Raw genomic sequence first — 23,861 nt, forward strand, 5'->3', positions numbered from 1 at the left:
TCTAAAAAATCGCGGCTTAATATAGTTAGCTGTTATATCCTATTATCGTTAACTGAATTCGTACCCTTTGCGATGATGCAAAAAATAATCGCAAAGTCTCAATGGATTCGCGAAAAATCAAATTTGTTAAATAATTTCTCGTATTTACAAACATATTTTTGAAACAATAGAGCTCATAGTTACGAAAAATATATAAAAAAATTATAACAGCATCCAGACATTTTGAGAAATATCTATTGTATCGTATCGATCTATTTATTTAAGTAGAACTGACACATCCAAAACGCGTTTTAATATGCGATATTTTAAAAATAATTTTTTGCAAATTTGAGGGGTATCATATCCGCCGATCTAGTGGGTGGATTTTTACGCGTCGTGGCTTGATAGATTCAGAACGTAAAAAAACTAAATTTACGCGGGTTTCCACGGAAATCGAATGACGTTTGTAAATTTTAAACAAAAAAAAAATAGGTTTTTGAGAAAAATTTACGCACAAAAATTTCGTGTTTAGGCGCAGATTACTGTGATCCTGTGAGGGCTACACCCTCATGTTATACATTAAAAAATGCGAAATCGCGAGTACTACAATCCAATAATAAGCTTTTAGGGAAATCCAGCTGCGCGTCCCGATTAGAGCAAAAATTCAAAAAACCCCATTTTTCAGGTTTCAAAATGTCAGCATCCGTTTGAGATAGATACAGTGGATATATTAAAAAATCATACATTAGAAACTTCAACTCTGAAGTGTGCTCTTTAACTTCTCCTTTGAGCATTAAGCTCTACATTGTGTTGTAAAACCACTAATTGGAAAATAACATAATGAAACTCGTTTATTTCAACGATTTTTTCCGATTTTTTTTACATAAGTACGACCACAGCTTCCGCTCAAATTATTATTTTAAGAAACCCCTCGGTGAATCGGGCTAAAACAGTTTATTTTGCCGAAATGTGGTCAAAAGTTATGGTATAGTAAAACTGATCGCGAGTTACAATACCCCATACCTCAGTTTCAACATAAGTTAATTTTCTACAAAAAGCTTGATATCTGCATTAAGGCCTGGGTACATAAACAGCCTCGTCGCATGGCGTTCTTGCCCTGCTTCATTTTTGACATAATAAAAATAAAATAATAAACAAAGATTTAAACACATAAAGATTGGAAAACTCAATTGTTAAAATTTGTCAATAGATGGAGTTAGGCTCTGTTGTTACGATATCATAACAACATTCTGTTTAGTAGTTAACCATTTCAGGCGTTTTTAACCGCCAAGTTAATATTCAATGAACTGGAAACTGCTATGGAATACAATCCTGAGTCCAACTTTTTGCTTTCCTACAATTTGTATAAACTGAATTGCGCTTTAATGGGGTTTTTATCATTAACATACCCCTGTTGTTGGTAAAATGTTTATATGGTTGGTTGGTTTACGTGGTGGCTATAGCCTTCATAGCCTCAATTAGTATTTTAAATATACCGTTTTGAAAACCACACCACTCGTGTAGAGACTGTTATTATGTTTGTTGTGTTGATAATTTATATCCAGCCTGATGAAGTGAGAAACCTCAGAAGGTCTCCCAGATCTAGTTCGGTTATCTCGGTAAGATCGTGCAGGAACGGCCGTCCCAGGGTTTTCAGTCTTTTTTGCAGTTGTGCAGGGCAGGAGCAGAGGAGGTGTTCAACCGTTTCTTCCTCTTCTTCGTTTCCGCAGCTGCGACAGTAGTCATTGTATGGAATATGTAGACGCTTTGCGTGATTACCAATGGCCCAGTGACCTGTTAGTACCGCAATTAGCCTTGCCAGGTTCCGTCGATTTTGGCTGATCAGGAACTTTGTACGTTTGATGTTGTAGTGTGGCCATGTAGATTTTGATATTTTACAAGTTTCAGTCTTGTCCCATCTGATCTCAGCTTGTGAAAGATAGTATTTGAAGATATCCCCTTTAACTACTCCCAATGGTGTTGCGACTGACGCCCTTGAGAGTTCGTTAGAGGCAGATCCCGCTCTAGCTAGTTCGTCTGCTTTTTCGTTACCTTCAAGACCCCTATGACCTGGGATCCAAATGAGAACTACTCTGGTCAGACGTCCTAGCTCAGCGAGTTCTTCTTTAAATTCCTTCACCAGCTTTGATGTGACGATATTTGAACTCAATGCTAGGAGCGCCGCTTGACTGTCGACAAAAATTCCTATTGAGTTTGGTGAGTGATGCTGTAGAAGTATTTTGCAAGCTTCCTTAATAGCCAGTATCTCTGCCTGAAAAACACTGCAATCTTCTGGTAGCTTTATTGACGTAGATATATTTGCTTCTTCCGAGTAGACACCAGAGCCGACTCCACAGTTCATCTTAGAGCCGTCCGTGTATACATTGATGTCGTACCCCTTCAGTGGTGTACTATTGTTCCATTCTTTCCTGCTTGGAAATTGAACTTTAAAGGGCTGATCAAAGGTTATTGCAGGAGTACTGTAATCAGCGTTGGTTGCTATTTTTCTTGGTAGTTTGAGAAGCACGCAGGCATGTCCGTAGGCTCTATCTCTCCACATGCCTAGAGCACGTAGCCTTGCAGCATTGGAGGCCGCAGTTGCTTTGATGTGTAGATCTATTGGCAGTATATGCATCATTGTATTGAGGGCTTCAGCCGGACAAGTTCTCATTGCCCCTGTCACCCCGATGCATGCGGATCTTTGAATACTGTATAGTTTTCTCTGAATTGTTTTCTTTCCCACTGTTGGCCACCAAACTAGTGCTCCATATGTGAGTATTGGTCTTATTATGCTGGTGTACATCCATAACACCATTTTGGGTTTGAGGCCCCAGCGGCTCCCAAACATTTTGCGACATGTGTAGTATGCAACGGTTGCTTTATGAGCACGATGTTCCATATTACGTTTCCATGATAGTTTTGAATCAAGGATAACGCCTAGGTATTTGGCGTGATCTGATAAGGGTATTTCTTGACCTCGTAGTCGTGGAAGATTGGTGAAAGCATATTTGGTTTTTGTAGTAAATATCACCATCTCAGTTTTCCCTGGATTCACTCCCAGACCACTTCTTGTGGCCCAAGTATCCAGTGATTTCAGGGCTCCGCTCATGATGTCACTCATCACGGACGGAAATAAACCGGAGACGAGAATTACCACATCGTCCGCATAAGCAACCACCTTAATCCCCATTTGGTCAAGTTTGCTTAGGATTTCATTAATCACAAGGAGCCAAAGCAGTGGCGAGATCACCCCTCCCTGTGGAGTTCCTCGATTTACGTGCTTTGACAGCGTGCTGTTTCCCAGTGTGGCATTAATGACTCTACTCTGCAGCATGGTGGTTATCCAACCACTGATGAATGGTTCCACGCCAAAGTTATATAGAGCTTGTTCTATTGCTGAGGTGCTAACGTTGTTGAAGGCGCCCTCTATGTCTAAAAAGGCGGCTAAGGTGTATTGTTTGTGCTCCAAGGACATCTCAATAGTCCTAACGACTTCGTGAAGGGCTGTATCTGTCGAGCGTCCTTTAAGGTAAGCGTGTTGACTTGAAGATATGTTGTTTGAGTTTTCCATCTTTTCTCGAATATACACGTCAATGAGCCTTTCGAGTGTTTTAAGCAAAAATGATGAGAGACTTATGGGTCTAAAGTCTTTAGCATTTTCGTGACTACGTTTTCCAGCTTTCGGTATGAAAACAACTTTTACCTGTCTCCAACTCATAGCAACGTAGTTTAGGGAAAGACATCTACTGTAGATGTGTACTAACCAAGGGTTAATTAAGCTCTCCGCGCTTTGAAGCATTTTTGGTATAATACCATCTGGCCCCGGAGATTTGTAGGGAGAGAAGCTATTGATAGCCCATGTAACTTTACTCGGACTTATAATCTTTCCGACTTCAGTGTTGTCTGTATTTATAGCTGTATTGGCTTGCTCTTCGTTAGTACTATTCGTGCAACCGGGGAAGTGCGTTGCAAGAAGAATTTCAAGAGATTCGGCCGAGTTTTCTGACCAGGTACCGTCATTTCTCTTTATGTAGGTGGGATTTGAGTGACCCTTTGCCATAACTTTGCTTAGTCTGGCAGTATCTTTGGTGCTGTCGAGAGATCCGCAGAATTCAATCCAGGATTGCTTTTTTGCTTTGGATATTGCTTTTTTATATTCCCTAAGCTTATCCTTGTATGGCTGCCAGGATCCGCTTTGGTAGCTGACGTTGAAAGCTTTTCGTGATTGTTTTCTTAACTTTGAGAGCTCGGACGTCCACCATGGTGGATAACGTTTCTTTGAGCGAGTCAATGGGCATGACACTTTAAAGGCTGTATCTATGGATTTCTCTAGAATGGATACAGCCTTTTCTATGCCTGCTGTAGTTTCATCTGTATGTGGAATATTTGGAAGTTTGTCCTTCAGGACCCTATTGAACTTTTCCCAGTTCGTTCTCTTAGGATTGCGAAAACAATTAGTGGGCGTTGCCTTTTCAGATATGTTGAATAGTATCCAATTGTGATCTGAGAAGGACCTCTTATCGGATACTATCCAGTTGTCTATTTCAATTTGCCGTCTATCTGATACTAGCGTGAGGTCGATGACCTCCTGCCATCCCCTAAAGTTCTCCGAGCTTGGAAATACAAAAGTTGGGTTAGTACCTTTGTTGCATATAGTGAGGTTGTTAGTATTTATGAAATCTAAAACTGACTCACCTCTGTCGTTTGTTTCAGAGCTGCCCCACAGGGAATGTCTTGCGTTAGCGTCGCAGCCAAGGATTATGGTGTCATGTGGTAGAGTGGCCCCCATAAAGCTCGAGACCTCGCTTGGTGGAGCTTCTCTGGAATGGGCCATGTAGCAAGAGGCAATAAGGAACTGCTTACCGTTTTCCAGTTCCACTCTTGCAACGGTAAAGTCTGCTGTGCTAAACTGGGGACATAAGAAAGCGTTTATGGTGTTTTTGACAATTAGACATGATCTAGGCTTACCATTATCCTTCATGTATATCGTCTTGTAACCTCTGTTATCCAAGCCTTTTACTTCGTTTTCGTAAACGTAGGGCTCCTGTATGATGCCTATGTCAAGATCCTCCTCAACTAGAAGGATCCGCAGGTTATCTGAAGCAATTCTCGAGTGCTTCAGATTAATCTGCACGACCTTAAACATCATTTTTATTGGGTGAAGATGTGGGTGGCCCCCCTAGCTGCATATTGTCGAGCAGCATACCGGCATCGTCGATGTCAGCTTCATCGTCTTCTCCATTCGGGCCATGTGGGCGTAGTATTAAAATGTTTATATACTTTGCTTCATAAACATTTGTGCATTATTCATCTTTTCCAGTCTTTACAATTCTATGTCTTTGTAATAAAGAAGAAAAGGGCAACCTAATTCGAAATTGGCTCGGCTCGGCCAACACCGATTTCCAAAGGCATTTTGATATATATATACATATTTTTTTTTTTTTTTTTGTAAAATATAAATGTTTTTTTTTTTTTTTTTTTGTAAATTGTAAAATATCATGGTGCAACAAAGAAGGTGATAATATAATAACAACTGATGTCTTCATTTGCTGTCAAAACATATTTTCAATCAAAAATAAATTACAAATATTTCGCTTTTTTAAAGAATGTCTGTGTACAACATCTTTATTTAAGCTTCATCTTTATTTAATAATATTTTACCATTTTCTTCCATCTTTTGTGGATATTTCGCGAAAAAAATTTTGACAGCAAATGAAAACTACGGCCTGAACTCGCCTTTTGGATCACATTCTTAAATTCGCCTTGATTTACATGTAAGTACACATATTAGGGCTGGGCGATTTGCATGGAAGGAAAACACCTTAATGAGCACTTCGCATTTCCGATTCGTGGAATTGTACTGAGCAAAAAAATCAACTATACCATACGTCAACGGTGAAAATAGAGCATCCCGATTTTGAAGTTTTTTTGATATTTCGGCATATAACAGCCAAACGATTGAGATTTTCGATCCAACACTATAAAAATATATTAGCCAAGCCAATAATTAAGAACACTATAATACATTGCAAAAACATTGGAACGCACCTTCAGGCAGTTGGGGCCTTGTGGGTATATGTTCTAGTGGACATTTTTGCTCAGTATAATTCCAGAAATCACAAACGCGGAGCGTCCCTTATGATGTTCAATTCGTGCAATGGTTAGCACGTCCGCCTTGCACTCAAAAGGTCTGCGGTTCGAATCCCAGGCCAAGCAACATCAAATTTTCAACGTTGGCAAAATTCCCCCTCAGTAATGCTGGCGACATTTCCTGAGTATTTAAGCCATGAAAAACTTTTCTACAAGTGGTGTCGTAAGACACGCCGTTCGGTCTCGGCAAAGTAGGTCCCATATCATTGAGCCAATATGAATCGGCGTGCACTCATTGATATGAGAGAAGTCTCCCTTGTCCCATCTGGGATGTTTGTGGAACAATTATATTATATATATTATAATATAAATGACTTATTTATGTTTAAATAGACTCTTAATTATAGCGATTTGGCCAAAATTCTGTATTAGACTCATGTAGAATGGTCCGATATTAAAGATTATATTCAATTTCAAGAAGAAATTGCTAATTCAATTACAATTTGCTACGATTATGGAAAACATAAAAGAAATAACTGCAATGAAAACCTTGTATGCAATCGGTGCGGAAACTTTTTTACCGTATGGGAAAAGTGAATACGCATTTCTTAATATGTTTCAATGCACTTCATGGATATGTAGTATTTGTAAAAAAATGGAGAAAAGTTACAACCCTAATGTGTATATTTGGAGTCCAGAACAGCTAATTTCAACAGGCACTTGTTTAGTCTTAGTCACAAACTTTTTAGTCATATTATTAAGGAACATGCTAACATCTAAGCTATATACAATTATAATTTCTACTAGTCTACATACCTACCAATCGCATTAACTTAATAAAGAATTCTGGTGACATTTTCTGAGTACTTCAGCCGGGTTAAACTTCTTTCTCTTCATGTAGTGTCGTAAGGTATGCAGTTTAGACTATGCTGAATTTTATTTAAAACTAGCCGAACCGGTCCGCGTTGCTGGCCCTTGAAGAAGTTTTATGTTACCTTAAGTCGATTGTATTTTTATTGCATCGCTAATTAGTCGGGATCTGCAAATGATTATAAATAAAAAATCTTCATATTTGTTTGTGTCGATATGTAATTTTAACATACATATACATACATATGTTGCCTTCTAATTTAAATACTTGCTTTCCAATAAGACCAAAGCTTCGCTATGCATATCATGTGGTATTTCCATTGATTTGTAACACTTAAAAAATAGGACGCATGGTATAACCCGCACCTCCGAAATTTGTAGCATCATCTGAAAATTACATGGAAATCGGTTTAGAAGTTTTGAAGATATAACACACTTAAAAAAGTGGTCGTGGCCGGGTCTTATAGCCACAAATAAGTCCCTCGGGTCGGAGGCACAACCACCATTGTCTATCGAATTAATTTTCAAAACACGCTCCGCCGAAATTCCATAAAATATATAGTTTATTTTCACCCAGAACCAGGGGACATATATGCAGCCTATTTTCACCAGGTTTATGCCGGTACATTCCCTGAAATTTGTAGGAAAATCGACTCAGAAGTTTCAGAGATAGAAATTGTGCGTGGTCGGAACGAGGTGGTTCAGAGAGTGGTGGTTCGGAAGAATTAATTCAATCACTCGTTTAATTTTTGCTAAAATAGCGGTTTTATTAAATTAGACATAGTGGAGGTACCAAACCCCTCCGAAATTCAACACAATGTATAGCCTATTTTAAGCACGGGTCCTCCCTGTACATTCACTGAAATTTTCAGGAAAATCGGTTCAGTAAATTTGGGTATGTAACGTATTTAAAAAGTGGGTGTGATAAAATAGGTTTTTTATAAAAATAGGGCATGGTGGAGGTACCCCGCCCTCTCCGAAATTAAAAAAAATATATATATAGCCTATTTTCACAACGGGTGTTTCCTGTACATTCCCTGAAATTTTCAAGAAAATCGGTTCAGCCGTTTTTGAATCTATACGGAACATACAAACATTGTCTTTTATATATTAGATATCACTTTTAAAGACATAGGGTATAGAGGAAGTACCTCGTCCCTTCCGAAATTCAACAAAATTTGTAGCCTATTTTAACCGGGAGCCATCCTTGTACATTCCCTGGCAATTTAAGGCAAATCGGTTCAGTAGTTTTTGTAGAAATGAAAAAATTTAAAATTTAAAAAGTGGGCGTGGTCAAAATTTCTTTGCATAAAAACCCAAGTCGGGTTATGGCGCACATTTACAGAAAGAATTATCGAAATCGGTCCAGCCGTTCTCAACTGATGCCATTACCAACGAACGACATTTGATTTTTATTTATATAGATTTTTCTGTTTTTGCTAATTTCCACAATACATTTTCACTTGATAGCAACTGATTTCCAACTGTTGGAACACACATTCTCACTTAGTCGCAACTGATTCCCATCATGTGGAAATTAGCAAAAAAACAGAAAAATATTAAATAAAATGCCTGATGGTGATCATCGATGATAATCGAAATATGGAAAAAATAAATAAAATATAAAACAAAGTCGATCTTTCACTTTATTTTTCTTTTTTTTTTTTTGAAATTTTGCCTGATAGGGCGAAGATCATTTTTAATGATTTGATCTTTAGAGATAAGCTTGATGATCAAAATTTTTTTGAAAGTGAAATGTGTGTTCCAACAGTTGGAAATTACTGAAAGCCCAAATTACCTGAAAGCCCAACGAAAACAGCAAGAAAGATAAGTCCAAAGGTTAACGATAATTACACCAAAAATTAAGACAAATAACATTTACAATTGGTGGTTGAGGGTATTAGCCAAGGTTGTGCAGTCAAAGTCGATAAAAACAAATCAGGCTGCTTTCCATCAGACTGAGAACAAGGTAAGACAGTAACAGGAGCGTTCAAAGTGCTAAGAACAGACGCGTAGTTTAAAAGTTAAATAATATTTTCGTACGTAACACAAAAAGTTTTGGATGTTTCAAGTGTAAATATTTAAAGAGTGAACACAGAATAAAATTGTAACATTTTAACAAAAACCTTAGTGCGAGAGATATATATATATATGTGTATGTACGAAGGAGTGGCCCTAAATATTGGATCATTTCGGTGGACATATCTCAGGAAGCATGTTATCCTGAAAATCTCTTGGAAAAAACAATATAATGTTTTTGTAGTTATGATTACAAGGACTTCACTTTGTAAAAATATCCACATGCCATAGTCGACCCTGGAACTGTTTGTGCCAAACAAACATTTAAATTGGTTACCTTTTTTGAGCTTTTGGATCATTACGTCAAGGTCATATTGTGGACTATCGTGTACGTTAAATTTTAGACCAATGCCGAAATGCCAATTAAGCAAAGTTTTAAACTTGTGTGAGGGAGATAAACCAAGCTGTTGTCCGATATAGAACTTCTTGGAACTTGACTTCCAGGTGCAAAGTTTGGACCAACGTCAGCAAATTTGTTTGACTATCGTGTCCACCAGGCATTTAAGTTGGTCACCATAGGATTTTTAGAGCTTTTTGCACCATTTTGTGGTTCTGTTCCTGTTCCTTTACTTTTTTAATGGTAAAACTGATAAAATAAAAAACTATCAAAGTTGCTCTCTCATGACCAGTTTTAACACAAAAGTAAAGAAACAGAAAATTGTAAATCTGGTAACAGTGTCAAAAAGAAAAAATAGTTTTTTTTTATTGCACTGTTTTTAATTTTGTTGGCTTAAATCTAGTTTAGTAAAAACTCTCCGATTTTTTCGAAATTTTTTCCATAGGTAGATATTTTTACGCTGATTACGGGAATGTAAAATTTTCTTGGGGGACGGACCCGGTTACCCGGTTATTCGACCCGAAAGTCCGGGTACCCGGTACCCGATAGACCCGGTTCTACTGAACCGATTCTTACAAAATGGGTATCGTTGGAAAGCTTATGAAAATACCTATCCAACAAGTGGTCATATGATGGGGTTATCTCCAGGGGTTCAGAAGTTATAACCAAAATACCTCTTTTTGGACCCGGGTTTTTCCATAAAACCCTCAAAAAGTCGAAAAAGGGCCCATTATGGGTGCTCAATTAATTCACGTAATTTTATAGCTCATACTTCAACCTTTCCAAAATGGTGCCATTTGTTATAATACCTTCACTGGGTCCAGAGATATTGACCTTAGAATGAGAGAAAAATTTAAAATTTAGAAGAAAATGTTGTTCCCATTCTCTAGATTTGAACCTGTCCATAGGAGAAAGTCTTAAATCCCCGGCCGAAGGCCGGCTACTTAGAGAAAATTTATACTTTAAAAGAAAATGTGTTCCCATTCCCTAGATTTGAACCTGTCCATAGGAGAAAGTCTTAAATCCCCGGCCGAAGGCCGGCTACTTAGAGAAAATTTATAATTTAAAAGAAAATGTTGTTCCCATTCCCTAGATTTGAACCTGTCCATAGGAGAAAGTCTTAAAACCCCGGCCGAAGGCCGGCTACTTAGAGAAAATTTATAATTTAAAAGAAAATGTTGTTCCCATTCCCTAGATTTGAACCTGTCCATAGGAGAAAGTCTTAAAACCCCGGCCGAAGGCCGGCTACTTAGAGAAAATTTATAATTTAAAAGAAAATGTTGTTCCCATTCCCTAGATTTGAACCTGTCCATAGGAGAAAGTCTTAAATCCCCGGCCGAAGGCCGGCTACTTAGAAAAAAATTTACTTAAAAAAAGTGATGAATTGAGAAAAACTCTGGACCCAGTGAAGGTATTATAACAAATGGCACCATTTTGGAAAGGTTGAAGTATGAGCTATAAAATTACGTGAATTAATTGAGCACCCATAATGGGCCCTTTTTCGACTTTTTGAGGGTTTTATGGAAAAACCCGGGTCCAAAAAGAGGTATTTTGGTTATAACTTCTGAACCCCTGGAGATAACCCCATCATATGACCACTTGTTGGATAGGTAGTTTCATAAGCTTTCCAACGATACCCATTTTGTAAGAATCGGTTCAGTAGAACCGGGTCTATCGGGTACCGGGTACCCGGACTTTCGGGTCGAATAACCGGGTAACCGGGTCCGTCCCCCAAGAAAATTTTATATTCCCGTAATCAGCGTAAAAATACCTACCTCTGGAAAAAATTTCAAAAAAATCGGAGAGTTTTTACTAAACTAGATTTGTTCCATTTTGTTTTGTCAGCGTTCGTTTTTTTTCTTTTGTTTTTATTATTTTTTTTTTTCATCATTGCCAAATAACCTTCAGACAAATGTCAAAAAATCAGTTCTACCATTTTTTCCCGAAGAAATTTTTCTGGTAGCCTGTGGTAGAAGAGAAAGTAAATAAACACTACTATACATATATAAAAGGATTCTCGAAACAGCGTTTTAAAGGCAGAAATGAAAATTATGAACTTTGTGAGGGAAGTACCCGAAGGCGTTGTCCGATATAGATCTTCTTGGTTTTTGATTTATGTTTGGAAGAAATTTTACGATATGCTAACTTTCGACCCAACCGGATATTTTATTCGTAAGCAATAGTGCTAATCAGAAATTTCAGTTGGTGCCAGCAGCGATTTTAGAGCGTTTTGTATTAAAGTCCCGAAACACGCCCTAAAACTGCACTTGCGCGAAAAAAATTTAATTTTAATTTCCATGTACCATGTGTGTACCTATGTGGTAGTATATAGTCCATATAAATCTTACAATATAAATGCTACTAAACTAAAATGGGCCATACCAATGCGGCTTTAGACCTGAAAAACCACCGCTGAACAAATATTTACCCCGCGACAAAGACCCTAGAGATCGACACTTACCTTCTTTTTGTCGATTATAGAGCAGCCCTCGACGGCATTTATGTTCTGGAGCTAGCAACAGGAAGGCGAGATCGATATGCAATTTTAACATACAGCCAAAAAGATGATGACTTGAGGCATGCATTTATTTCATCTGCTGGAATAGTATAACTGGAAGTGTTTGTCTGAAATCTAAAGGTGAATTGTTTCTTAAATTATTATGTGCCATTGTAAATTCGTTCCGGGTGATAACTTATATTTAATATTGCATATATGCCCTTCATTCAAATGAATGTTCAGTGGCTTAAGGGCCAACTGTGTCGTCCTTCCACCTTCTTATAATGTACATCTTATATACCTGATGAAGCTATAGCTATCGATATTTTGCCTTCTAATTTAAATACTTGCTTTCCAATAAGACCAATGCTTCGCTATGCATAACATCTGGTATTTTCATTGATTTGTAACATATTTAAGAAAGTAGGAGTGGTCGGGATTTATGGTTTGTACATTTTACATATATAGCGCATTTAAAAAATAAGACGCAGAGTATAACCCGCACCTCCGAAATTTAACAAAATTTATCATCATTTGAAAATAATATGGAAATCGGTTTAGAAATTTTGAAGATATAACACATTTAAAAACGTGGGCGTGACCGGGTCTTAAAGCCACAAATAAGTCGAATTAATTTCAAACCACGCTCCGCCGAAATTCCACAAAATATATAGTTTATTTTCACCCAGAACCAGGGGACATATATGCAGCCTATTTTCAACAGGATGTACCGGGATACATTCCCTGAAATTTGTAGGAAACTCGGCTCAAAAGTTTCAGAGATAGAAATTCGGCTTGGTCGGGCCATAAGGTCCCAAAATGAGTACCTACGGTCGAAGAATCGAAGGGTGGAAATTCGGAGCAGGTTGGTTCGTTGCAGAGTGGTTCGATATGTAGAAGTTCGGAGCGGGGTGGATGGGAGGATGTGGTTTGGAGGGTGGAAATTCCGAGCGGGGTGGATCGAAACATGGTGAATCGGAAGGTGGAAGTTCGGAGCGGGGTGGGTCGGAGAGTGCAAGTCCGCAGCAGGGTGGTTCGGAACGGGGTGGTTAAGAGGGTGGTTGTTCGGAAGAACTAATTCAATCACTCGTTTCATTTTTGCTAAAATAACGGTTTTATTAAATCAGACATAGTGGAGGTACCAAACCCCTCCGAAATTCAACACAATGTTTAGCCTATTTTAACCACGGGTCCTCCCTGTACATTCTCTGAAATTTTCAGGAAAATCGGTTCAGTAGTTTTGGGTATGTAACGTATTTAAAAAGTGAGCGTGATTTTATAAAAATAGGGCATGGGGAAGGTACCACGCCCTCTCCGAAATTAAAAAAAAACATATATAGACTATTTTCATCACGGGTGTTTCCTGTACATTCCCTGAAATTTTCAAGAAAATCGGTTTAGCCGTTTTTGAGTCTACACGGAACATACACACATTGTCTTTTATATATTAGATATAGCATTTTTAAAGAAATAGGGTGTAGGGGAAGTACCCCGCCCCTTCCGAAATTCAACAACATTTTTAGCCTATTTTAACCGGGGGCCATCCCTCTACATTCCCTGGCAATTTCAGAAAAATCGGTTTTGTAGTTTTTGTAGAAATGAGAAAAATTAAAAATGTTGCCAAATTTTCTTTGCATAAAAACCCAAGTCGGGTTAAGGCGCACATTTTACGGAAAGAATTGTCGAAATCGATCCTGCCGTTCTCAACTGATGCCATTACCAACGAACGACATTTCGTCGGTGTCATGCTAAGTGTTCCATACGCCATTTTTGACTTTTTGAGATACAGGTGGTTTCTAGGGGTTTCCGGTATGCTCTTTCTGAATTTCTAGTCGGCTTTCTACTATCTGCTCTAGTTTCTGAGATATGCACGCCTCGACGTTAATATTATTTTTAATATTTTAAAAACTTACAAGTTTAAAAACACATTTCAAAAATCAGAATTTTAATTTTCGATTTAGAAGTATTTAATTTATTGAGGCAAAGATGGAAAATTTTTAAACTTTGTTAAAAATTTGGGTAGTTTTTTTGGCTAAGAAACTTTCTAAATTTAAAAAACCTCTTCTTTAAAAAACGATTTTTATGTTCTTAATAATATGGTATAATTGTTCCACAAACATCCCAGAAGCGGCAAGTGGGGGTTGGGGCGGTGTTCTACTCAATAAGCCCACAAAAATATATGATGATCCGTACAGTCCTTCTCCACCTATAGTGAACACCGTTTTCTTTCAAAAACAGTGTTTCGTAAGTGGTCATTTCTCACAAAACTGTTTTGTTTTATGAATTGATAATTGTTTTCTTTACTTAACATTTTGTTTTTTATCTTATATAGTAATAATTTGAACTGAAATACAAGTTATTGTATTTGCCGATTTTTTGACGATTTGAAATACTATTTTGCCGATTTGACGATTTTGGCTCCCGAAAATTGACGACCAAACTTATCTGGCATCACTGGTTGTACGGTGTAATTTTACATTTGAGATTCTCAGTGGTCGCAAAGTTTTGCACAAAAAATTATCAACATACTCGTAAGTCCATGTTTTAGTATAGCCTCCATATAATGGTACCTCCAGATTTTAGGTGTTTTAAGGAGTTTAGCTACATTCGTTGACAGGACTCTCGGTAATCTGACATTTAAAGTTCCCAGTGGCCACAAAACTTCTACACCAAAACTTGTCAAAAATAAAAATCATTCCACCAGAGTAACCAAAATGGATGTCTATATTGGACTAATGGATTTGCTGAAAATAAGCATAAAGTTAGTATAAATCAATTATAATTTCTATAGTTATCATTTCTATAATATCCCTTGCATTATTTTTATTTCTCCATAGATTTATTGCCCATAGATATCAGCTATATAGCGGAGCCACAAGTGAATATGTTACAACAACGACATCTAAAGGTCCGATAAGAGGACGAAAACGTAATAATGTCTACAGTGAACATGGATCATATTATGCATTCGAAGGGATACCATATGCTAAACCACCATTGGGTGAATTACGTTTTCGGGCACCACAACCTCCTGAACCATGGCAGAATGTCAAGAATTGTCTCCGCGTAAAATCAAAACCAATGCAATATGATTTCTTTACAAAAATTATAATGGGATCCGAGGACTGTCTGTATTTGAATGTTTATTGCAAAGAGGTAAGAGATTTTCAAATGTTTTAATTATAAGAAAATGACAAACAATGTTTACATTTCTCTTCAGCTCAAAACTGCCGAACCCTTGCCTGTTATGGTGTGGATCTATGGTGGAGGTTATAATGCTGGTGAAGCTAGTTGGGATTTTTACTCTCCAGATTATTTGATGCAAAAAGATATGGTTGTGGTAACATTCAACTATAGAGTGGGAATTTTCGGATTTTTATGCTTTGATGATCCCGATCTAAATATACCCGGTAATGCTGGTCTTAAAGATCAAGTTTTGGCCTTGAAGTGGACTAAAGAGAATATCCATAAATTTAATGGTGATCCAAACAACATAACCGTTTTTGGAGAAAGCGCTGGTGCAGCCTCAACACAATTTATGCTGTCCACACCCCAAACCAAGGGTCTCTTTCACAAAGCCATTCTACAATCTGGTTCTTTTTTGTGTCCCTGGTCATTTACGGACAATCATAAATGGGGTTTTAGATTAGCCTGTCAATTGGGTTATGAAGGTGGCCGTAGCGACAAAGAGGTTTATAACTATCTCATTAGAAAATCTGCCAGAAGTTTGACAATTCACGACTTGACTTACATGACCAAAGATGAGCAAATGTGTCATATGTTGTTTCATTTTGTTCCAGTTGTTGAACCTTATGTGACGGAACATTGTGTAGTGGACAAATCATTCAGGGAGCTACTCTCCACAGCCTGGGGTAATAATATTCCCATGATTATCGGTGGAAATTCTTCGGAAGGTTTATTGTTTTATAACATCACCCGGCACTACAAATTTATGATTGATGAATTAAGTGATTTGGTTAACCTCTTGCCAGATGATGTACAAGATCAAGACCTAGACCAAGAGGAACTCATAGAAATGGGCCGGCAATTAAAAAATCTATATTTTGGTGGCAAACAACCAAATTTTAATGAACACCTTTCACAATACATAGAACTTATCGGTGACAGACTCTTTTGGCACCCTATTTTGAGAACCATTCAAGCTCGTCTGGAATATGCCTCGCATAGCCCGCTCTATTGTTATTACTTTGATTTTGATTCAATATTTTTCAATCATTTTCGTCGTATTTGTTGTGGCAATTCTGTTCGAGGGGTGTGTCATGCCGATGATGTCGTCTACATATTTTACTCTGCCGTATCGGAAAGACTCAACACGAATAGTGAAGAATATAAGTGCATTCAACGCATGATTAGTATGTGGTATAATTTCGCATTGACTTCAGATCCTAATTGTGAAGAAATTAAACCGGTTATCTGGAAACCAGTTACTGTAGATAATAACAATAAACATGTAAAAAGTCTCATAATAAACAACAATCTGAGCTATGACAATTTGCCAGGGTACGACAGAATAAGAATGTGGAATGATTTTTATACGCCAGCTAATTTAATTTAATTAATGACAGTTATTAAAGTGTAAACGTTGGGGTAATGGATGAGGGAAATTTTAAATAAGGAACAAAGTATTTTTAATGTTACAGATAGTCCCAGCTTTTTTTGTTATGAAGAATACAAAGAAATACTACGAATGGAGTTCGTAATAAAATTATCATATTGCAATAAAAAAACAAAAACAAAAATAACTTGTTTCATTCTAGAAAAATCCTTTTAGCCTACATGATCAAGGTTTCCGTAAACCTTAGCTGGGATTGGGTCAAAAACTCCATAACAATTTGTTGATATGTGCACATACACACTGATGTTCAAAAAAGTGATAACAAACACGAGAATTGAATGGCGGACAAGATTGAATGTACCTACGATCTGGTATAGGTTTCATAAAATTAAGATTTTATAAGATTTAATAAAAATGTCTAAAATTTGTTTGGATTTTATCAAACTAAAGTTTTGGTTTCTGGAAAAAGGTGTCGCAGCAATTTTGCAGAATTTTAGTGGTTGTTTTATACATAAGTTGACCTTATTATATTTAGTTCACATTTTGTTTGAGATAATTCTTACACATAACTGTAATAAAAATTTGTATGGCATAATTGTCACCTACCACAATGAAGGTCTTTTTGTTAAATTATGTCTAGATTTTTTTTACATTTCCACAATTTAACTTCAAATAATACAATATATGGCGAATAACAAAATTCCTTTACAATTCCATTTGAAAAAAATTAAATTTTTTTTTTACGAGCACATCTTCGATTTTTTGTACAGAGGTAAAGGAAAAAAATCCGATTTCAAATCTGCTCGCGTTCACGAAATTGGCCAATGCGCGCAAAAGTTATAGCGGTTTTTATTCTCATATAAAGAAAAAATATTTAAAAATATATTTTTTGTTGTTATGAGAAAATGTATGCATAAATCGTTAACAGCAGTCCATATCTATTCGTAGATGTTTAAATAGTTATTAAATTTATTATTATTTTCGCGGAAAGTCAACAAATAATAAAAAATTTTGAAGAAAATCCAAATTATCCTGTCCCAGAATCCGTACAAACCTTTAAAAAATAAATTAAAGAATATATGCGGAATCTAGACAATGCGTAGAAAAATATGATACCAAATTTATAGAGATTGGGTACATAAATTGCATATTATAGCAAAAACAAAAGAGAAAAAATTATTGTTGGAAAATATTGTTGCAAATATTTTTTTGGTTTGATTCTAAAAATTAGAAAAAAATATTTGGGAGTTCTCCAACTATTTTGTTACAATCCCATAGAATAATGAATGTATACAGTTAAAACTTCATCAAAACATATGGTTTACCATCGCGAGAGTTTAACTGATTACTGTGATAACTTATAAGGGTAGGAAATTAAGAGTAATATTGAAATTACAATCATTCAATTAATATTATAATTAAAAAGCCTGTTATTCGCGAATTAGTTAAAGTCGGTTGATGCGCATCCGTTTTTGGATACAGCGAATCAATCTCTGTCAAAATTTATGCATATTTCGATGTTTCACTCAGGGGCCATTGTGTGCCACCAGTTGCATCATACACTGCAAAAAACCTTAAAGTTGGTAAAAGTCGCGCAATGTGCATACGATTTTGATGCGCATCCGGTTTCGTCAGCGCCTATCAAAAATACGTCCAAATATACCAATTTTAATTAGATTCTTCAAGAACCGCGGATGTGCCTCCACATTCTATTTTTGGTGAAAAACACATATTACACGCGAATCTCTGTAATTTATGACACGCGTTTTCGCAAATATTATAATCGCGTATAAAGGATTCAATTTACGTAAAAAATTTCAAGAAAATCGCGGTTTAGTACGCGGATTTGTCGAAATAATTTTTTGCTGCTTTTCCTATTTTCAGGGTATCTATATCCGCGGTTTTAGTGGATGGGTTCGATCGCGGAAGGTCTCATTAGATCCGTCGCGTAAAAAAACTAAATTCACGCGGGGTACAAAGGAAATTGAATGGCACTTGTAAATTTTAAACGCAAAAAATAGGTTTTTTAAAAAAAATCAATCAATCCTAATGTGAGTTTTGAATATTATCTTGTTGCGCGTCCGAATTATTAAAACAATTCAAAAAAACCCCGAATTTCCGGCTTCCAAATGTCAGCATCAATTTTAGGTGGATGCAGTGGATATATCGAAAAATGATACACTAGTATCATATTGCCCATGAATTATTCTTTGAGTCTTTCTTTGGGCATATGTCTATAAAATGTAAGGTTAAGCCTAAAATCGGAAGGGAGCATAAAAAAACTTGTTGGCTTCAACCCATTTTTACCTATTTTTCTACATTGATGCCAACACAGCTTCCACGTAAATTAATTTTAATGGTCGAGCTTATGGGATTCCTCCTAAAACACTTCAGTTTAAAGAATGTATATCATACTATATAGAATATGTTAACAGTTCGCCAATTCTGAAAGGGTGATACTCGGATTCACCGATTGTAAAAAATTTTTGTTTTTCGCCATATACACATATGTTTTTACAGTCGAATCCGACTAAATGTATTTACTTCAAGTACAAAATATCACATAATTCACATCTAGTTCAAAAATGTTGCCTATTGGGGCGAAGATCATTATACCCTACACCACACAATGTCGCGAGTTCATATTAACTGTGGCCAAAAATAGAAGGAGTTGTCGTAGGTGCATCAATTTTGGTACAAGTACCTATTATTGACTTACAATCTTCAGGACAAAAAATTGGGTTGGTCGGTCCACGTTTATATATAGCCCCCATAGAACCGTACCTCCCGATTTTCGGTATTTTGAATGTTTTAGACACAATGACCAACCGAAAGTATTCAAATTTTGTGGTTAGTCTTCGGCAGAGGTATCAAACATTCCAACAGAGAATTGTGGGCTTAGGTCCACGTTTTGATATAGCCCCCATACAACGGTACGTCCCGATTATCGGTATTTTGAATATTTTAGCCTCATTATTACACCGAAATTGCTGAAATTTGGTATTTAGTCTTCGTAGGGGGCATTATACCTTCACCATGAAATTTGTCTGCATAGGTCCACGCCTTCATATAGCCCCCATAGGACGGTACCTCCCGATTTTCGGTATTTTGGAGGTTTTAGCCTGATTATCACACCGAAATGACTGAAAATTGGTATTAAGTCTCCGTTGGGGGACTTATAACCTTCCACCAGAAATATGTCGGTATAGGTCCTCGTCTTCCTATAGCCCCCACAGAACCGTACCTCCTCATTTTCGGTATTTTGAGTGTTGTGGCCTCGATATCCACCCGATGTGACTGAAATTTGGTGGTGAATCTTCATATTGTTTGTGAGCATATTAAATATATCAAACTCTTGTCTTTATATATGAGAATTTTCCTTTAATTTTTTTTTACCGATTAGTGGTCAAAATGCGGTCAATTTTTTGTAAAAAATCGAATTTTGATTTTCGCTGTTTACAATTTTTTTAAAAATTGAAATTTTTAAAATTTCTCTCGTTTAAAGCAAGATTATTAGGTACTTAATAAGCCCACAAAAATATATGATGATCGGTTCATTCGTTTTCGCGCTATAGCCAACACCGCAAAACGATTTGTTAAAAAAAGGGGTATTCTCTCAGTGAGGTGGTCGCTGAAAAAGAGAAATGACACATTCGTCTGCAAACCTCTGCAGCTGGGACCTTGATATATGTATTTGAAGTACTCACTTTTTACTACTCATACAGCAAAAAATATCGATATACACTTTTATACAATTTTTTTCCCACTCCACTTAATTTAACATTTGCTTCAGAAAAGTAATAAACTTAGTAATACAGGTTTGGGTAAATGTAAACACCATATGATTAATATTTACATGCAAACAAAAGTGTAGCCAAGTTTATTACATCCCAAACGAACTTAGGAACCATTTTTGTAGCGACCGTTACTTTTAAATTTTTAATATTAACGCATAATATAATTTATTAATTTTAGAAAAAAAAACACACAAAAATACGTGTTAACTAAAATTGTCGGATTTAAATCCTCATATAGCAAACACTACTTCAAGTATCAGTACCAAAATTCAGATTCTTCTTAATTAATATGTTTTCTATCACTTCCCATCCCAATAAATTTGTTCAACGAAGTATTTAGATTTTACCATTTTTGGCCACGGTCGTGACACTGTGCACCACTATGTGGGTGGGTATTATAAGTTGGTTTTAGGCAAAAAGTTTGTAACGCATCGAAATAATGGTCGTAGACCCATACTTATATATACCAAAATGAATGTCTCGACGAGCTGAGTCGATCTGGCTATGTGTGTCCTTCCGTCCGCCCGTCTGTCCATCTGTCCATCTAAACCTTGTAATAACGCTACAGGTCGCAATTTTGATCGGATCGTCACGAAAATTTTAGGGTTAATGGGGGTCTCATAGATTAAGAAGCCTATTTTGGTGATGGTCGAATAATATTTAGAAAGGTCAACATTTCATTTCAAAGCCAATATCTCTGTTCCTTTAAGAGGTATATCTAAAGAAAAACCTGGCAAGGAAAGTAGAAAATATCACCTTTACAACGATGTAAATTAGGTTGTCGTAAGTGGTCAAATAGCAGAAAAAAATGCAATAGTCGATAATGCATCCCATTTTCCGATTTTTTGGTAATCACGCTACAGGTCGCAATTTTGATTGGATCGTCACGAAAGTTTGGGTGTTAATGGGGGACCCAAAGAGAAAGAAGCCTATTGATTTTGATGATGGTCAATTAATATTCAGGCGTCGGAATGGGTAAACACTTATTTGGAGAAAGATCAACGTTTTATTTCAAAGCCAATATCTCTGTTCCTTTAAGAGATATATCTTTAGAGATGGTTTTTACCGGGTATTTACCCGGTAAATACCCACACGGTGGGTAAATACCGGGTAAATACCCATTTGTGGGTATTTATTTGGGTATTTACTATATTGAATGGCAAATACAACATTTTACACCCTATTCCTGAGTTTAGGTTGTAAATTCGTTTCAAATGGATAGTTTTACAATACTTTAGACTAGTGGGTAAATACTTGGGTAAATACCCGAGTATTTACCCAAGTGTTGGGTAAAAACCCATTAACTGCCGAACCACTTAACGTAGGCTGACAAAATTTGGCTTACATCTTTCTTATGTCAACGGAACTTCTGGTACTGAACATGGGGTCTCTGGGTCCATGTTTTGATATAGCCCCCATATAGCCGTACCTCCCGATTTAAGGTATTTTTCATCTATTAGCCACATTTTACAACCAAATTGGCTGTAATTTGGCACAGTGAGTCCTCAAAGAGTATAATATATCCTTGCACATATTTGTCAACGTAGGTCCACGTTTTCCTGTAGCCCCCATATAAGGGTACCCCGATTTCGAGTATTTACCCAAAATTGGGTAAAAACTCATTAACTGTCGAACCAGTTGACGTTGGCTGACAAAATTTGGCTCAAAACTTTCTTATATCAATAGTAATAAGGGTATTGAAAATGGAGTCCCTGGGTCCATGTTTTGATATAGGCCCCATATAGCCGTACCTCCCGATTTAAGGTATTTTTAACTATTAGCCACATTTTACAATCATACTGACTGTAATTTGGTACAGTGGGTTCCCAATATGTATAAAATATCCTTGCAAAAAATTGTCGACGTAGGTCCACGTTTTCTTGTGGCCCCAATATGGGTTTCTGAAATCGGGAGGTACGGCTATATCAAAAAGTGGACCCAGGGACTCCATTTTCAATACTTTTAATACTATTGATATAAGAAAGTTTCTAGCTAAATTTTATGAGCCTACGCCAATGGTTCGGCAGATGAAGAGTTTTTACCCAATATTTGGGTAAATACTTGAAATCGGGGTACCCATATATGGGGGCTATAAGAAAGCGTGGACCTACGTTGACAAATATTAGCAAGGATATTTAATGCTCATTGAGGACTCACTGTGCCAAATTACAGCCAATTTGGTTGTAAAATGTGGCTAATAGATGAAAAATACCTTAAATCGGGAGGTACGGCTATATGGAGGCCATATTAAAACATGGACCTAGAGACCCCATTTTCAATGCTAGATATTCTCTTGACATAAGTAAGATTTGAGCCAAATTTTGTCAGCCTACGTCATGTGGGTTGGCAGTTAATGAGTTTTTACCCAAAAATTGGGTAAATACTCGAAATCGGGGTACCCTTATATGGGGGCTATAAGAAAGCGTGGACCTACGTTGACAAATATTAGCAAGGATATTTAATGCTCATTGAGGACTCACTGTGCCAAATTACAGCCAATTTGGTTGTAAAATGTGGCTAATAGATGAAAAATACCTTAAATCGGGAGGTACGGCTATATGGAGGCCATATTAAAACATGGACCTAGAGACCCCATTTTCAATGCTAGATATTCTCTTGACATAAGTAAGATTTGAGCCAAATTTTGTCAGCCTACGTCATGTGGGTTGGCAGTTAATGAGTTTTTACCCAAAAATTGGGTAAATACTCGAAATCGGGGTACCCTTATATGGGGGCTATTAGAAAACGTGGACCTATGTTGACAAGTATTTGCAAGGGTATTTTCTACATATTGAGAACTCACTATGCCAAATTTCAGCCACTATGATTGTACAATGAGGCTAATAGGTAAAAAATACCTTAAATCGGGAGGTACGGCTATATGGGGGCTATATTAAAACATGGACCTAGAGACCCCATCTTCAATACTAAATATTCTCTTGATATAAGTAAGATTTGAGCCAAATTTCGTCAGCGTACGTCAAGTGGTTCGGCAGTTAAAGAGTTTTTACCCAAAATTTGGGTAAATACTCGAAATCGGGGTACCCTTATATGGGGGCTATTAGAAAACGTGGACCTATATTGACAAATTTTTGCAAGGATATTTTCTGCTCCTTGAGGACTCACTGTGCCAAATTACAGCCAATTTGGTTGTAAAATGTGGCTAATAGATGAAAAATACCTTAAATCGGGAGGTACGGCTATATGGGGGCTATATTAAAACATGGACCTAGAGATCCCATGTTCAGTACCAGAAGTTCTTTTGACATAAGAAAGATTTATGCCACGTTTTGTCAGCCTACGTCAAGTGGTTCGGCAGTTAAAGAGTTTTTACCCAAAATTTGGGTAAATACTCGAAATCGGGGTACCCTTATATGGGGGCTATTAGAAAACGTGGACCTATGTTGACAAGTTTTTGCAAGGGTATTTTCTACATATTGAGAACTCACTATGCCAAATTTCAGCCACTATGATTGTACAATGAGCAAATAGACAAAAATACCTTAAATCGGGAGGTACGGTTATATGGGGGCTATATCAAAACATGGACCCAGAGACCCCATTTTCAATGCTAGATTTTCTCTTGACATAAGTAAGATTTGAGCCAAATTTTGTCAGCCTACGTCAAGTGGTTCG

At 36.9% G+C, this 23,861-nt stretch overlaps 1 protein-coding gene across 10 annotated transcripts in view; it reads left to right on the plus strand.

The window, feature by feature from the left end:
• LOC141391616 (esterase B1-like) overlaps positions 1–23,861 on the plus strand; it is a 51,030-nt gene that overhangs the window by 6,029 nt on the left and 21,140 nt on the right. For 3 of the 10 annotated variants that reach the window (XM_073964463.1, XM_073964461.1, XM_073964460.1), the window contains exons 2-5: positions 14,185–14,383; positions 14,436–14,613; positions 14,690–15,008; positions 15,073–16,612. The exons of 1 other annotated variant lie outside the window; for it this stretch is intronic. In XM_073964463.1, the coding sequence (XP_073820564.1) occupies positions 14,567–14,613; positions 14,690–15,008; positions 15,073–16,428 (1,722 nt within the window). In that variant the 5' untranslated portion in view covers positions 14,185–14,383; positions 14,436–14,566 and the 3' untranslated portion in view covers positions 16,429–16,612. Of the gene's footprint in view, positions 1–8,787; positions 8,909–13,977; positions 14,097–14,184; positions 14,384–14,428; positions 14,614–14,689; positions 15,009–15,072; positions 16,613–23,861 lie in introns of those variants that run through there. 6 more of the 10 variants (XM_073964464.1, XM_073964462.1, XM_073964465.1 and 3 more) reach the window with 6 other exon arrangements.

This window comes from Musca autumnalis, unplaced genomic scaffold (assembly GCF_047663935.1).
Source record: "Musca autumnalis isolate F117 unplaced genomic scaffold, ASM4766393v1 scaffold_1, whole genome shotgun sequence".
Taxonomy (NCBI): domain Eukaryota; kingdom Metazoa; phylum Arthropoda; class Insecta; order Diptera; family Muscidae; genus Musca; species Musca autumnalis.